At 47.8% G+C, this 17,336-nt stretch overlaps 1 protein-coding gene across 1 annotated transcript; it reads left to right on the top strand.

Annotated features, from left to right (window-relative positions):
* Nucleotides 1–3,622: 3,622 nt before the first annotated feature.
* Nucleotides 3,623–13,390, top strand: LOC140396539 (caveolin-2-like). The gene is made up of 3 exons (XM_072485267.1): nt 3,623–3,854; nt 5,395–5,582; nt 10,718–13,390. Exons 1-3 carry the CDS (start codon nt 3,711–3,713, stop codon nt 10,866–10,868), a joined length of 483 nt encoding a protein of 160 aa, XP_072341368.1. The 5' UTR covers nt 3,623–3,710; the 3' UTR covers nt 10,869–13,390.
* Nucleotides 13,391–17,336: the final 3,946 nt, after the last annotated feature.

Here is a 17,336-nt window from a genome sequence, read left to right as displayed (position 1 = left end):
CGCCGGGGGCGGGGCCGGATTCACGGCGGCCAACGGCCATTCTCCGACCCGGCGGGGGGTCGGAGAATGACGCCCCAGAGGTGAGATGAGAATGACTGCCGTTGATTATAAATGTAACATTTGATCGTGCGTGGCATCAAAGTAAATGGACGGGTGAAATGAAAGTCAATGGGAATCAGGGGGAAATCTCGCCACAGGTTGCAGTCAATCCTAGATCAAAGGACGATGACTGATGGCAAAGGGCAAAGTGTATGGATGCAGAGTAACCGAGACGGTCCTGCACGGGCCGATCACAAGTTGTCCCGTTCACGATAATGCATGTGCACAGCCATCGCACAAAAATATGAAAGGTTCCATGCATTGAAGTGACCAGACTTCCCACAACAAAAAAAGTAGTGAACATTGGCCGATCTTGTTGGAGCCCACTACAGCTCCAGGAATTCCCCATGACGCAGTCACAAGCACTGACGGCAAGATTCTCTGTTCCCGCTGCTATCAATGGAAATTCCCATACAAGCCAACCCATGCCACCGGGAAACCCAAAGGAGGGAGGGAGCTGCCGCTGGGACCAGAAATTCCCATCACCAGCGAACGGGTGGAGCACTCCCCAGTCCTGAAACCATTCAGAACAAAGCAACCCACTCGGTTGGCACCACATCTGCCATCTTCATCAGACGATGTGTACCATCTACATGTGCACTGTAGAAATTCACAAAGACCTCCTCAATAGCATCCTCTCCCCTGTAGCCATCTGGGATGGCCACTTACAATAAGAAACATGGATGGTCGCAAAGCATAACGGGAAAAATGGACAATGTAAGGTTCAGGCAGGCTCAGAGCCTGAATGTATATTTGTGAGCGACGAATCCAGACAGCATCAAAACCCCCAACCGATTAGCATTTTGATGGCCCATCTCCATAAGGCAAAGGACTGATACTTGAGCAACCGATACAATCCCAGACATTTCGGGGCCACTCCCTTTACTCGGGAAGCATCAACAACAAGGTCAATGACCGCTTAGGACACGCCCAGCCATCATGGCACCCGCCCCTTTATTGGCTCAAATTGAATACAGCGATCAGAACTACCCAAATAATGGGGTCCAAACTGAAGGACCGCCCAAAAGGGCACGAAACTCCCCAAGGATAAAGAGAGAGACCGGCATGCGTTCGGTCTGTCTTGGACCTGCTGCTCCGGCAACGTCTACCTCCAATTGCAGCACCACCAGAAGCAAGTTCAAGTTCAACGCCCGCTACCAGACGGATGAGCGCAGCTGAGCAGCAGTTAGTTCTCCAGACCCGATAGATCCAGAATCGAACAAAGGCCACTGTTCCTCTGACCTAAGCCGGGTGCCTGAAGTTAAGTACAGGTTGTCATAGTTGATAGGTGTAGTTCAACTCGTAGTGTTTATGTTGCATGGCTAATTGTGTGTGAAAATAAAGTACCCTTGACCTTGAACTAACTAACTGGTGTTTGGCTCATTGATCGATACCCAGTTGAACCTTGTGGTGGTATCATTTGATACCTGGCGATTCTGAGCAATATAATATAGATATCTAAAGAAAGAAGGGCAACCTTATTGATGCCATATTCATAGCAGGTGAAAAAGGCAACACTCCCACCCAAACATAGCCACCACCTGGAAGGACCAAGGCAACAGGTACACGGGAACACCACCACCCGCAAGCTCTCCTCCAAGTGACTTGGAATGATACAGCCACTCCCTCAACCTCACTGGGTCTATATTGCTGGAACTCCCTCACAGCTCTGCCAGAGTACCTCACCACACAGATCGCGGTGATTCAACGCCACAGCTGACCTCAACCTTCACAGAGGCAATAAATGCCAGCCATGCCAATGACGCCCACTGCCCATGAAGGAGTCGCCAAAAAAAAAGCATTGTGAAGATAATAACTCCAATAAGTATTGATGCTATTTGCAGTTCAGGATCATTGACTCAGAGAATTTACAGTGCAGAAAGAGGTCATTTAGCCCATCGAGTCAGCACCTACCTCTGGAAAGAGCACTCTACTTAACCCTACGCCTCCACGCTATCTCCATAACCTGATCTAAGCTTTTAGACACTAAGGGCAATTTATCACGGCCAATCCACCTAACCTGCACATCTTTGGACTATGGGAGGAAACCGGAGCACCCGGGGGAAACCCACGCAGACACGCGGAGAAAGTGCAGACTCCGCACAGACAGTGACCCAAGCCGGGAATCGAACCCGGGACCCTGGAGCTGTGCTAACCGCTGTGCCACCGTGCCGCCCTTTTACATTTCACCCCAGGTCTGTCACTTCCCCAAGAAAATAAAGCGTGAGGGTTTGCATTGGTTATGATTTGGATTTGGGGTGGTAGAAGGAATGCCCGTTCCATCCACTGGGAAACAATTTGCTGCGTCTCCATAATCGGCTGACTGAAGCCGCAGAATTTAATAGGCTGAAAGTCGCAGGCCCAGAAAAGGGGGGCAGCTTGCCCACTGTGTCGGTGGATTTGTACTTGTTCCCCCACCCCTCCCAGTTACTGCCCCTCCGCCCAGCCAGATCTCTCCAAGGTGCGGCGTGTGTATGATTTGCGGGGGAGGAGGCAGGGGTGCAGACAGTGCTCGCTTGCTGCACGGTGGCACAGTGGTTAGCACCGTTGTCTCACAGCTCCAAGGTCCCGGGTTCGATTCCTGCCTCGGGTAACTGTCTGTGCAGACTCTGCACGTTCTCCCCGTGTGTGCGTGGGTTTCCTCCGGGTGCTCCGGTTTCCTCTCACGGTCCAAAGATATGCAGGTTAGGTGGATTGGCTGTGATAAATTGCCCCTTAGTGTCCAAAAGGTTAGTTGGGGATAGTGTGGAAGTGTGGGATTAAATAGAGTGCTCTTTGCAAGGGCCGGTGCAGACTCGATGGGCCAAATAGCCTCCTTCTGCGCTGCAGATTCTGTGATTTGATTCTAAAATAGGCCACATGGGGCTTGGCTGAGTTGACAGCTCCCTGTGGCTGCGAGCGTGGCTGTCAGGCAGACCGGCCCATCGAGCCTGTGCTGTACCGGGGGGGGGGGCGGGGGGGACAGGACACAAGCTGCAGGAAGAGTTTACAAGAAGGGAAAGGAAGTCGAATCAGAAGCCGCGTTCGAGAGAGGAGGGAGGGAAGGAAGGAAGGAGGTAGGTGGAATACAGAGAGAGAGGGAGGAAGGGAGGGAAGCGGAATAGAAAGAGAGAGGGAGGGAAGGAGGGAGGGAGGAATAGAGAGAGGGAGAGAGGAAGGGGGAGGAGGACTAGAGAGAGAGGGAGCAAAGGAAGGGAGGCGGAATAGAAAGGGAGGGAGGGAGGTGGAATAGAAAGGGAGGGAGGGAGGTGGAATAGAGAGGGAGGAAGGGAGGGAAGCGGAATAGAAAGAGAGGGAGGAAGGGAGGGAGGCGGAATAGAAAGAGGGAGGAAGGGGAGGAGGAATAGAAAGAGGGAGGAAGGGGAGGAGGAATAGAAAGAGGGAGGGAGGGGAGGAGGAATAGAGAGGGAGGAAGGGAGGGAAGCGGAATAGAAAGAGAGGGAGGGAAGGAGGGAGGAATAGAGAGAGGAAGGGGAGGAGGAATAGAGAGAGAGGGAGCAAAGGGAGGGAGGCGGAATAGAAAGAGGGAGGGAGGAATAGAGAGAGGAAGGGAGGAATGCGGAATAGAAAGAGGGAGGGAAGGAGAGAGAAATAGAGAGAGGGAGGGAGAAATGGGCATGGAAACGGGCGCAATGGAAAGCGGGCTGAAGTTTGAAGATGACTTTGGAAACGCGGCCAGATTGCTGCCCGGCCGCGAGGAGCGGGAGGAGCGGGAGCCGCACAGAGACCCCCGCGGCATCAACACCCAGCTACAGGTCAGAGCGGGGCCGGGACCCCCCCCCCCCCCCCCCCCCCCCGGGACACCCCCTCCGGGACATCCCGCCCCTCGGGGACACCTCCTCCGGGACATCCCGCCCCCCAGGGCCCCCCTCCCCCAAGACAACCCCCCCCCCCAGGACACCCCCCCCCCCCAGGACACCCCCCCCCAGGACACCCCCAACCCCCAGGGGACACCCCCCCCCTTCCAGTACATTCCCCCCTCCAGGTCATCCCCCCCACCCTGGACACTCCCCCCCCCCCCCCCGACATCCCCACACCCTCGGGACATCCCCCCCGGGGCAACACCCCCCCCCTCCCCCCAGTGACAACCCCCCGGGACACCCCCAGCCCGCCTCCACCCAGGGGGACACACCCTCCCCGGGACACCCATCACCCGGGATACTCTCCCCCCTGCACCCCCCTCCCTGGGACCCCTCTCCAGGACAGCCCTTCGCCCCAGGACCACCACCGACCTTCAACCGTGCGCTGCTCACCTGGCCGAATAGCAGCTTGGGGGAGGCTGAAGCTACACATTTATTGTTAGTGTAATGGAGGGGGGAGAGATGCTTTCAAACCGACAGGCCCCCCCCCCTCCCAGTCCCTAAAGGGGAGCAGTCTGTGTGAGAAGTGACCCCCCCCATTAAAAACAGAGATAATGCAGAAGGGATGAGAGTTGGATTTGTGCCCGGTGCCATTCTGCTGAAGTTTCTTCACATTCCTTCCTCTACACCTCCCTCTGCACCTCTCCCTCTCCCTCTCTATACCTCTCTCTGCACCTCTCTCCCTCTCACTCTCTATACCTCTCTCTGCACCTCTCTCCCTCTCACTATACCTTTCTCTGCACCTCTCTCCCTCTCTCTCTCTACACCTCTCCCCCTACACCTTTCTGCCCTCTCCCCCCTCTCTCTACACCTCTCTCTCTCTACACCTCTCTCCCTCGTTCTCCACCTCTCTCTCTCTCTCTCTACACCTCTCTTCCTCTCCCTCTCTACACCTCTCTCCCTCTCTCTCTCTCTACACCTCTCTCTCTCTACACCTCTCTTCCTCTCTACACCTCTCTCCCTTTCTCTCTCTCTCCCTCTCTCTACACCTCTCCCTCTCTCTACACCTCTCTACCTCTCCCTCTCTCTACACCTCTCTACCTCTCCCTCTCTCTACACCTCTCTACCTCTCCCTCTCTCTACACCTCTCTACCTCTCTCTCTCTCTACACCTCTCTCTCCCTCTCTACACCTCTCCCTCTCTCTCCTATCTCTCTACATCTCTCTCCTCTCTCTCTACATCTCACTCTCTCTCTCCCCCTCTCTACACCTCTCCCTCTCTCTACACCTCTCTCTCTCTCTACACCTCTCTCCCTCTCTACACCTCTCTCCCTCTCTCTACACCTCTCTCCTCTCCACCTCTCTCCCTCTCTCTACACCTCTCTCCCTCTCTACACCTCTCTCCCTCTCTCTACACCTCTCTCCCTCTCTCTACTCCTCTCTCCCTTTCTCTCTCTCACTCCCTCCCTCTCTGCACACCTCTCCCTCTCTCTCAGGTTCCTTTTGAAGATGTGATCGCAGAACCTGCTGGCACTCAGAGTTTGGACTCAACCTGGATCTGCAGCCACGTCTCGTTCGAATTCTTCAAATTCGTGCTGTACAAAGTTCTCACTCTGGTCCTCGCCATCCCCCTCGCCTTTGTCATTGGCATTTTATTTGCAATCATTACTTACATCCACATTTGGTAAGCGTGCCTTTTCCCTAAATCCAAGCTGTTGTGCAGCTGATAACTAATTACAACTTATTTGCAATGGATAAAAAAATCATCCAGTTCATCTTTGAGATGAATTCCTATTATGCTCGTACAGAAATGTCTTTCCTGCTAATAATTGGTTTGCTAACATAATCTAAGCATTCAGCTTTGTGTGACACTGATCTTGAGCTTCCTACCTGGAAGCTATTCCCACACCACTGCTCCCAATCTCCAAATTCCCTGTCAATTTAATAGCCTGCATGTAGAAATTGGTGGAAACCCGAATGGGCAAACGGAGCCCCTTCTGGAAGGCCCTGAGCTGTTTGCCACAATGGAGCATCTCATGGCACTCTCGGTTAGTTTGGCTTCTTTGCTCCTCCTTCAGCTCAAAATAGTTTTTCCCTGGAAGTTGCTGGTAGCATAGGTTGATGATTAATAAGGGGATCAGGGGTTATAGGGAGAAAGCAGGGGGATGGGGATGAGAAAAATATCAGCCATGATTGAATGGCGGAGCAGACTCGATGGGCCGAGTGGCCTAATTCTGCTCCTATGTCTTTTGGTCTTATGGCCTTACAACAGATAACTGAAGGAACGACCAGTCTAACTCCTGAATCAGTGAGAGTGAAGAATCAAACAAAAGAACTGCAGAAGAAGAAGAATTCCAGTCAAATGAGATATAGAAAGAGGAGAGAGAGAGGGAAAAGATTACGTTGCGAGGAAGCAAGGAATGAAATGGAGGAAGGAAAATATGATTTTTTTAAAAACATGTATGTTGCAGTCCAGAGCGATGGGGAGTGATGGTGGAGGCCCCAGTTCCATTTCAATCACATGACTAACCAGCAATCTCTGCTGCTCTTGCCCCCGGATTGGCAAGCTGGCGCACTACCCTGTTTGGCTCCGTTACGATGGTATCGTCCTTGGCCATCAGGTGCTGGAATGGGACTTGAACCCAGAGTTTCTGGCTTTCAGGCTCCTTGCAGTGGAACACTACCCACTGTGCCACAAGACCGCCCCAACGATTTGCTACCTGTAGGAGTGAGTCTCTACAATTTAAATTGTCCCTTTTCTAGGCTGATGAGGTTGATTTGCAGTATTCTTCAAAAAAGATACCCGAACTTGCTGTGGCAAGGTTAATCGCCATTGAATGTGCAAATACAGGAACTTCATGACAATTAAAGGGAGGCTGAGGGAGAGAAATTAAAATGAAAAATGAAATGAAATGAAAATCGCTTATTGTCACAAGTAGGCTTCAAGTGAAGTTACTGTGAAAAGCCCCTAGTCGCCACATTCCGGCACCTGTTCGGGGAGGCTGGTACGGGAATTGAACCGTGCTGCTGGCCTGCCTTGGTCTGCTTTCAAAGCCAGCGATTTAGCCCAGTGTGCTAAACCAGCCCCATTGTAATTTCCATGAGGCTAACAGTAACGTATTTCCTCCTCGCCACATTAATACACATTAATAACAGTGACACCATTAAACTGCATCATTCTGGCAGCAACCTCTGGGCGGATAATATGAAAATTCAAGTTTCAATTCATTCGACCATGATTGATGCACGTCAGCAGGAAGATGGAGTTAGGATGCAAATTGGTGTGATCTAATTGAATGGGGGAACAGACTCAAAGGGGCTGCGGAGCCTGTGCCCGTCCCAACGCTCGTATGTTTCCTAGCAAAATTTGTGAAGGAAGTTTGGATCCGGGATGGAATTCCAACAGGAAATCCAGAAAGAAAGCAACAGAGGCCGACACTGGGAGAATGGAAAAGGCTGGGCAAAAGGATCGAGGAAACTCTTTCTCTTGAGACCACAAGACAGAGGAGCAGAATTAGGCCACTTGGCCCATCGAGTCTGCTCCGCCATTCAACCATGGCTGATATTTTCTCATTCCCATTCTCCTGCCTTCTCCCCATAACCTCTGATCCCCTTGTTGATCAAAACCCTGTCTATCTCTGTCTTAAAGACACTCAGTAAATTGGCCTCCACAGCCTTCTGCGACAAAGAGTTTCACAGATTCATCACCCTCTGGCTGAAGAAATTCCTCATCTCTGTTTTAAAGGATCGTCCCTTTAGTCTGAGGCTGTTCCTCTGGTTCTAGGTTTTCCTACAAGTGGAAACATCCTCTCCATGTCCACTCTATCCAGGCCTCGCAGTACCTTGTAAGTTTCAATAAGATCCCCTCTCATCCTTCTAAACTCCAACGAGTACAGACCCAGAGTCCTCAACCGTTCCTCATACGGCAAGTTCTTCATAGTGTATTTGGGCTGGTTTAGCACAGGGCTAAATCACTGGCTTTGAAAGCAGACCAAGGCAGGCCAGCAGCATGGTTCAATTCCCGAATCAGCCTCCCCGAACAGGTACCGGAATGTGGCGACTAGGGGCTTTTCACAGTAACTTCATTAGAAGCCTACTTGTGACAATATGCGATTTTCATTCACTTCATTTCATTTGGGGCATCACGGTAGCATGGTGGTTGGCACAATTGCTTCACAGCTCCAGGGTCCCAGGTTCGATTCCCGGCTTGGGTCACTGTCTGTGCGGAGTCTGCACTTCTCCCCATGCCTGCGTGGGTTTCCTCCGGGTGCTCCGGTTTCCTCCCACAGTCCAAAGATGTGCAGGTTAGATGGATTGGCCATGCTAAATTGCCTTTAGTGTCTAAAATTGCACTTAGTGTTGGGTGGGGTTACTGGGTTATGGGGATGAGGTGTGGGCTTGGGTAGGGTGCTCTTTCAAAGAGCCGGTGCAGACTCGATGGGCCGAATGGCCTTCTGCACTGTAAATTCTATGATTCTATGATTCCAGGGATCATCCAGGGAGTATTGGGTAGTCACTCATCAATCTAAATGGAATTCGGGAGAAGCTTCTTTATTGAGAGATTAGTTAGAATTTGGAACTTGCTATTACATGGAGTAGTCCAGTTGAATAACGTAGATGCTTTTAAACAGAAGCTGGATAAACATACGAGGGAGAAGTTAAATAGACAAAGTATGGTGGAAGGATGCTTGTGTGGTGCACAAACACCAGCACAGGCCAAGTGGGCTGAATTACCTGTTTCAATGTGGCACGTTTTGTGTAATTCATCACAAATGGTGAGGTACCTGCAGTTAGGGAAGTCTTTAAACTCTCAGTGTGGCTTATGCTTATTCCTTATAAATGTGTTCAAGCAAACAGAAGGTACAGAGCATGTCTTAATGAGGGCGAAAACAAATGCGGGCGGCACCGTGTTTTGCACTGCTGCCTCCCAGCTCCAGGGTCTCGGGTGACTGTCTGTGCGGAGTCTGCACGTTCTCCCCCATGTCTGCCTGGGTTTCCTCCGGGTGCTCCGGTTTCCTCCCACAGTCCAAAGATGTGCAGGCTCGGTGGATTGGCCATGATAAATTGCCCTTAAGTGCCCAAAGATTGGGTGGGGTTACAGGGAAAGGGTGGGGGATTGGGCCTAGGTAGGGTAGTCTTTCGAAGGGTTGGTGCAGGCTCGATGGGCTGAATGGCCTCCTTCTACACTGCAGGGATTCTATGATTCTAAAGAGTAGCGACAGAAAATGTCAGAAACGTGACTTCATTTGCTGCAGCTTCTGAAATTTTTACTGTAATTTTCAGAGGGCCTCTGAGAAAGCACGGTTGCAGAGAATTCGCATTTATAACTTGGGATGTGGCCAGTTTTATGGGAAGAGTTGTGCGTGGGTGCAGGGAATGATAGGCGGCATTAAAAAATTGGAGATTCCGACATTTACTTGCTGTGCACATAACTCATTCATTTCAGCCCAGAGTTCCTTGACCCTTTAAGCTAGGTATTTGATTGGTAGCCAGAATGTGTTTGTTACTGCTGAGTGAAAATATGTTGGAAAACCTCACACAAGGACTGTATGTTTTGGCAACAAAGGTGATGAAAGACCAATGTTGTATTAATAGGAATTATTAGATATTGCTTCCAAATACTACTAACTTATTTTTAAAAGAAAACCCAAAATATTCCACCATTTTTAATGTTGTTAAGATCGAATGGAACAACATATTTGGCGATGAGGATATTTTATCAGTCTAATAGTCACGAAATGGACAGGAGTGGGAAACTGAAATGTGTAAAAATGAGAAAATACTGAAGATATCCAGGACAGTCAGTTTCTGAAAGAGAAAGTTGAATGTTTCGGGTGGGGTTCCACATCACAATACGCATGATGAGGTAGGCGGAGCCCATTTTACAGAAACTAAAGGGGGAGGACAAAGCAACAGGCCCAGAGGTCAAATGAGCTTATGGATGTTGGACAAATTCATTTTATAGGATATTAACTGGTTATATATATATATGCACAATTAACAAGTGGGAATGAAAATAAGTATAAAAATTGCAAAATCTTTGGGCTGGATTTTCCGTTTCAGCGGCTAAGTGACGGCACCAGCGGCGCATGTGTGGTTTTTTACAGCTGAAAATTTGGCATGAAACCCTCATCGATTCAGGCACTGGTGAGGGGCTAACACCGGCGGCGTCAGAAACTCCTATCTCGCGCGCCAAAGATGTCCGGAGAACGGCCGGGTCCCAGGTCGTGCATGCGCACGGCTGACGACCTGCCGCCGCCGGGCCATACAACATGGCACCAGGCTTGCGCGGACCCAACCTGCCATCCGCGACCCCACAGCCCACCCCCTGGTCACCCGCCACCAGTCCCCCTAGCCCTCGCAGAAGCCCCCCACTGGCCCAGCGGCACGGATCCCAACCGAGGGTAGGGGCGCTGGACACAGTCCGCAGCTGGCACGTCGGGTTCCACTGGGACCACTCGTGTCCAACGGCGTCGGGAATTCGGCCCATCGGTGGGGAGGCATCGTGGGTGGGCCGGCCGATGACGTGCCAACGCCATTGAAAATGCGTGCGTCACGATGACGCCAGTTTGGAGGGGGCGATTTCAACGAGAAAATCCATTCTCCGCCCAATTGCCGAACACTATTTTGGCATCAGGCTACGGAGAATCCCACCCTATCAGTTCCAGGCATGTGACAGTAGGGAATTGATTTGAAGTCCAAGGTTGTGGCAGGCTCAGTGGATTTATAATGCACAGACTGTGTTTCCCCACATGTTGACTTGTATCATTATGAAGCTGTAAGACGATTGTGAGTAACTGAGTCCATGCTTTAACTCAGGTTTCTGATGCCCATTGTGAAGACCTTTATGATGATGCAGCCCACCTTTAGCATCATCTGGAAAACTCTCATGGACGTGTTTATTTCTCCTCTGTATCAGAGTGTGGGCCTCCGCTTCTCTGCTGCCAACATCCGCTTTGCTCGAGTTTAAAGAATCAAGAAAAAGATGGTTGAACGACCAGTACCTAATAGGATTTATTTCCAGATCATACAAAAAAAAATAACAATTATCTATTCTTATACTTTTCATTCCAAATGCACTTTCAGAAAGTATCTTTTTTCAAGTATATACGCACTTTCGCATGAAATGAAAATGAAATGATTATGTTCATTTTGAAATATGTAAGCTCATTAATTGATATTTTCTATTATAAGCCAGGATGCACACTGTGTCGGGTAATAATTAAGGAATATTTTACAAAGATATTGCTGTGCAATAATTAAATCTTGTATTATGTATTAACAAATATTCATATCCTCTTAATCTGATATCCTTGTGAGGTTAAATCAAAATCCAATCATTTAACAAGAAACAGCTCTAATTTTTTGATAGGTTTTGAGGGTAGGAAATTGATTCATTTCAGTAATTATTCTGTGTTATTTGAAAATGTTAGAAGACAAAACTGGAGAAGCAGAATTAATTTCACCTGCATCGGGCAGAACAATAAGTGGTGACTATGCTGAGGGTGCAGTTGTGTCAGTGAAAAGATATAAATAATACTCAGTTATAAGCATATTCTAGTACAGAGTACATTTTCAAAATATGACCTCCAACTCCCATAGACTTAATTTGTACAACTAGGGTCTTGTGTTATTTTTACATTGGCACATTCCATCATGTCTTCCTCACTAGCCTAGTGTCTTCCAACACAATTTCCAACTGGTCTAAAATGCTCATCTATTGCGCATGTCTTTACTGAGCTACAGTGGCTTCTAGTTTAAAATGCTTACCCTCATCTTCAAATCCTTCTGCAGCCTGCCCCCTGCCTTATCTCCGCCCCTGTTCAGTTTTGGAGTTCCTCCAACAATCATTGGTCTTCCAATTCTTGCCTTTTTCACCATCCCCTCCTCCCATTGATGGCAGAGTTCTCAGTCACCGTCGTCCTATTTTATGGATATCCTTCCCTGAAACCCTGGCCAGAACTCGGCGGGATCATCTTTCCCACTAGCAGCGCACCCCCTGCCCACGGGTTCTCCCGGTGGCATGGGAAGGGTGGGTTCAATGAGAAATCCCATTGACAAGCGGCAGGAAGCGAGAATCCCGCCCCCAGGGAACTGTGCACCGCCGAGAAACAGACGGCTGGGGGACCGGAGAATCTCTCATTTGTCTACCTTTCAAATCCTTCTCAAAATCCAAGTTTTTAGTCACTGCTCCTCATAGAACATGCAGTGCAGAAGGAGGCCATTCGGCCCATCGAGTCTGCACGACCCACTTCCACTCCATCCCCGTAACCCAATAACCCCTCCTAACCTTTTTTGGTCACTCAGGGCAATTTATCATGGCCAATCCACCAAACCTGCATGTCCTTGGACAGTGAGAAGAAACCGGAGTACCCGGAGGAAACCCACGCAGACACGGGGAGAATGTGCAGACTCCGCACAGACAGTGACTCAGCGGGGAATTGAACCTGGGACACTGGCGCTGTGAAGCCACAGTGCTAATCACTTGTGCTACCTCCAATGGGTGTCTTGACACCCATTCCATAATCCATCCATCTTTTCTACTCCTTCTCTGTGAAGTGCTTTGCCACGTCTTCTGAGCTAAGGAGGCATTTAAATGCAAATCAGGTTGAGCAGTTTGGGCCTGAACTCATTGCCGTTCAGAAGAATGGGAAGTGACCCTATTGAAAAGTACAACATAAAATTCAAACATAAAGTAAAATATAAAAGTACAGTATAAAATTCAGGGTAAATTCGAAGGGGAATTAAGAACTAGGGGGCACGGTTTCAAAATAAAAGGTCTCACCTTTACGATGGAGGCGAGGATGAATTTCATCTCCGAGGGTTGTCAGTGTCTGCAATTCTCTTTCAGAGAGGGGCTGGGTCATTGAACATATTCAAGGCACAGTTAGCCGGGCTTTTGAATGGCAAGGGAGTCGAGGATCATGAGGGAGAGCAGGCAGGAAAGTGGAGTTAAGGCCACAATCAGTTGAGCCATGATCCTGTTGAATGGTGAAGCAGTCTCCAGGGACTGACTGGCCTATCTCTGACCCTATTTCGTATGATCTTATGTTATAAGTCATCACAGTTGTGGTTAAATACCCAATACTTTGAAATTCAAAATAATCTCATCCCTTTCTGCTTAAAATGACTGGGTTTTACTTTAATTTTATCAAATCAAGTGGATATTAATATTCAAAATAAGAATACGTATACACGCTTCTTTACTATAATGCTGTATGTTGTAACTTTCGACCAAAGTTGTGCTATTGTAACTACACATAATTATGGTGCAACATTGATAATCTTTTACACGTATCTTGCAGCACTCGAAAAGATTGTGCACTGCACTTATATAAAGGACTCTGTGTAAATCTGCTGTGTAATGTTTGTATATCAGTGGATAGTGGCACCTGTGTTTTAAAAGGCTGAGTTCTGTGCACAGATTGTACCCAGGTAAGATTTATTTTGAGGTACCATTACAAAGTTATAAATTAAAACAATTCAGCGGCATCATACTTTTCTATTTATTTACCTTACATGATTTAATCCAATATTAGTTTGAAACCAAATTCTATTATGATACAAATTTTAAGAAAATATTAAATTTAGAGACAGTTGATCGTGTTGGCTGTACCATTATTGAATGCAGTTACAGTAGGTTTATTTTTTTTAAATAAAACCTTCCGCTCCGATTTCTCTGCATGGTGTGCAGCTAAAGGCACTTTCTATTTTGTTTTGTCAGACAAACCAGATTCTGTTTGATGCTGAGTTAACTGACCACAGCCAGGGCAACAACTGAAGTACCGCAATTGATTCAATGCCCTTTGGCTGTGGAAAGCTCACCACAAACTACCGAGAGGAAGCTCGCAGACAGAACCATAAAGTCAGCTGAAGTCACACGGAATGCAAACTTTAAATGCAGTCTTGCTGTACTGTCTGGCAATCTTGGACTTTGAACGCAACTTACAGCACTGTAACAAAGAGAATCCACTTACGGTTGAGATACTGCATCCTGTTTAATGTGTCTTCGTGTCTAATGATCTATACTCTGATGAATAGCTACTGCCTCAAATGCCGACTGCAGCCTCAATTCACAATTAAAGCTCTGTTGATAACCTCGACACCCAAATCTAAACACCAACTATAATCTCAAAGCCTAATTAAATTAACAATTGTAACCCCAGTACGTAACATAAATGCTGATTGTAATCTTGATTCTTGACCTGATGAGGCTTCATGGTAAGCTAACTTGACTATCCAATAAACCTTGGAAGCATGTAGATATCTGAGCTAGAATACATGTAGAAAGGAAAGCAAAGGAAGTATAGACTAGTACAACCCATAAGATAGCTTTTTGACACATTGAGTCTACAATGGTTCTTGTGCAAAGTAATCCAGTTAGTACCATTCCTCCATAAACCTGGAATATTTTTCTCGATCTATTGGTTATCCTATCCCTCTTGAAGACCACGATTGAATCTGTATCCATCACCTTACTCCAAATCTCAACCACTCGTTGAGTCAAAATGATTTTCTTCGTATCACCTCTAGTTTTATATCAATGAGCTGAAATCTGTGCCCCTGGTCGTTGACTCTTCTCCATTTACTCTATCTGAACACTTGATGATTTAAAACGTCTCTATGAAATCTCTTCTTAGCCTTCTCAGCTCTAAGGCAATCATCTCCAGCTGCTCTGACTTGTCCAAATAACTGCAATCCCTCAACAACAGAACCATTCCAGTAAATCTCTTTGCACACTTTCCAAAGTCTTCACAAATTTCCTGAAATGTTGTACCCAGAATTTGGCACAATACTCCACCTGGTTTCAAATTTGTGTTTCAGATAGATTTAGCATAACTTCTTGGTTTCTGTACTTTATTCCTCAGGTCCGAAGCTGAATGTTTAGAGCAGCATTCATTACCTCAGGACATTCCAAGGCACTTCACAAATAATTCAGTATTTCATAAAGTCACTGTTAAAATGGAGGAAACAGGATGGACTGCAAGTACCGAGAAGCAACTGATAATGGCCGGTAAATCTGCCGAGTGATGTTTGGCTAGGGCACCAAGGGGAGTTTGCCTACTTTTCATTGAATCATCTTACAGGGTCTTTTAATTCCATCTGAGAGAGAGAGAGGACAAGGCCTTGGTTTTACCATCTCATCTGGAAGATGGCAGTTCCAACAAGGTAATGTATGCACAAGATTCCAGAGTTGGGGCAAGGAGCAGGTTTAAAGCTGGAAGAGTATGCAGGAATGCGAATGGTGAGGTCCAGAAGGGATCTAATCACAAGGATGACAGAATCACAGAGTTGTACAGCACAGAAAGAGGTCCTTCAGCCCATCGTGTCAGTGCCAGCCACCAAGCACCTATCCTAATCACATTTTCCAGCACTTGATCTATAGCCTTGTATGCTAAGGTATTTCAGGTGCTCATAGAACATAGAACGATACAGCGCAGTACAGGCCCTTCGGCCCACGATGTTGCACCGACATGGAAAGTCAAAAAAACAAAAGCCATCTAACCTACACTATGCCATTAGCATCCATATGTTTATCCAATAAACGTTTAAATGCCCTCAATGTTGGCGAGTTCACTACTGTTGCAGGTAGGGCATTCCATGGCCTCACCACTCTTTGCGTAAAGAACCTACCTCTGACCTCTGTCCTATATCTATTACCCCTCAGTTCAAGGCTATGTCCCCTCGTGCTAGCCATTTCCATCCGCGGGAGAAGGCTCTCACTGTCCACCCTATCTAACCCTCTGATCATTTTGTATGCCTCTATTAAGTCTCTTAACCTCTCTAACGAAAACAACCTCAAGTCCATCAGCCTTTCCTGATAAGATTTTCCCTCCATACCAGGCAACATCCTGGTAAATCTCCTCTGCACCCGTTCCAAAGCTTCCACGTCCTTCCTATAATGAGGTGACCAGAACTGTACGCAATACTCCAAATGCGGCCGTACCAGAGTTTTGTACAGCTGCAACATGACCTCATGACTCCGGAACTCAATCCCTCTACCAATAAAGGCCAACACACCATAGACCTTCTTCACAACCCTATCAATCTGGGTGGCAACTTTCAGGGATCTATGTACATGGACACCGAGATCCTTCTGCTCATCCACACTTCCAAGAATTTTACCATTAGCCAAATATTCCGCATTCCTGTTATTCCTTCCAAAGTGAATCACCTCACACTTCTCTACATTAAACTCCATTTGCCACCTCCCAGCCCAGCTCTGCAGCTTATCTATGTCCCTCTGTAACCTGCAACATCCTTCCGCACCGTCGACAACACCACCGACTTTAGTGTTGTCTGCAAATTTACTCACCCACCCTTCTGCGCCCTCCTCTAGGTCATTTATAAAAATGACAAACAGCAACGGCCCCAGAACAGATCCTTGTGGTACGCCACGTGTAACTGAACTCCATTCTGAACATTTCCCATCAACCACCACCCTCTGTCTTCTTTCAGCTAGCCAATTTCTGATCCACATCTCTAAATCACCCTCAATCCCCAGCCTCTGTATTTTCTGCAATAGCCTACCGTGGGGAACCTTATCAAACGCTTTACTGAAATCCATATACACCTCATCAACTTCTCTACCCTCGTCTACCTGTTCAGTCACCTTCTCAAAGAACTCGATAAGGTTTGTGAGGCATGACCTACCCTTCACAAAGCCATGCTGACTATCCCCAATCATATTATTCCTATCTAGATGATTATAAATCATGTCTCTTATAATCCCCTCCAAGACTTTACCCACAACAGACGTGAGGCTCACCGGTCTATAGTTGCCGGGGTTGTCTCTACTCCCCTTCTTGAACAAAGGGACCACATTTGCTATCCTCCAGTCCTCTGGCACTATTCCTGTAGCCAATAATAACATAAAAATCAAAGCCAAAGGCTCAGCAATCTCTTCCCTGGCTTCCCAGAGAATCCTAGGATAAATACCATCAGGCCCCGGGGACTTATCTATTTTCAGCCTGTCCAGAATTGCCAACACCTCTTCCCTACGTACCTCAATGCCATCTATTCTAATAGCCTGGGTCTCAGCATTCTCCTCCACAACATTCTCTTTTTCCTGAGTGAATACTGACGAAAAATATTCATTTAGTATCTCGCCTATCTCTTCAGACTCCACACACAACTTCCCAACCCTGTCCTTGACTGGGCATTTAAAGGCATTTTTCTTTTTTATAAATTTAGAGTACACAATTCCTTTTTCCAATTAAGGGGCAATTTAGCGTGGCCAATCCACCTACCCTGCACATCTTTTTGGGTTGTGGGGGTGATACCCACGCAGACACGGGGAGAATGTGCAAACTCCACACGGATTGAACCCGGGTGCGTAGCGCCGTGAGGCAGCAGTGCTAACCACTACGCCACCATGTTGCCAGCACCTAAATTCACCTAAAAGCCGCCTCTACCACCCTTTCAGGCAGCGAGTTCC

The sequence above is a fragment of the Scyliorhinus torazame genome, chromosome 19, assembly GCF_047496885.1.
Source record: "Scyliorhinus torazame isolate Kashiwa2021f chromosome 19, sScyTor2.1, whole genome shotgun sequence".
Classification (NCBI taxonomy): domain Eukaryota; kingdom Metazoa; phylum Chordata; class Chondrichthyes; order Carcharhiniformes; family Scyliorhinidae; genus Scyliorhinus; species Scyliorhinus torazame.
This window is presented reverse-complemented; position numbering and strand designations above follow the sequence as displayed.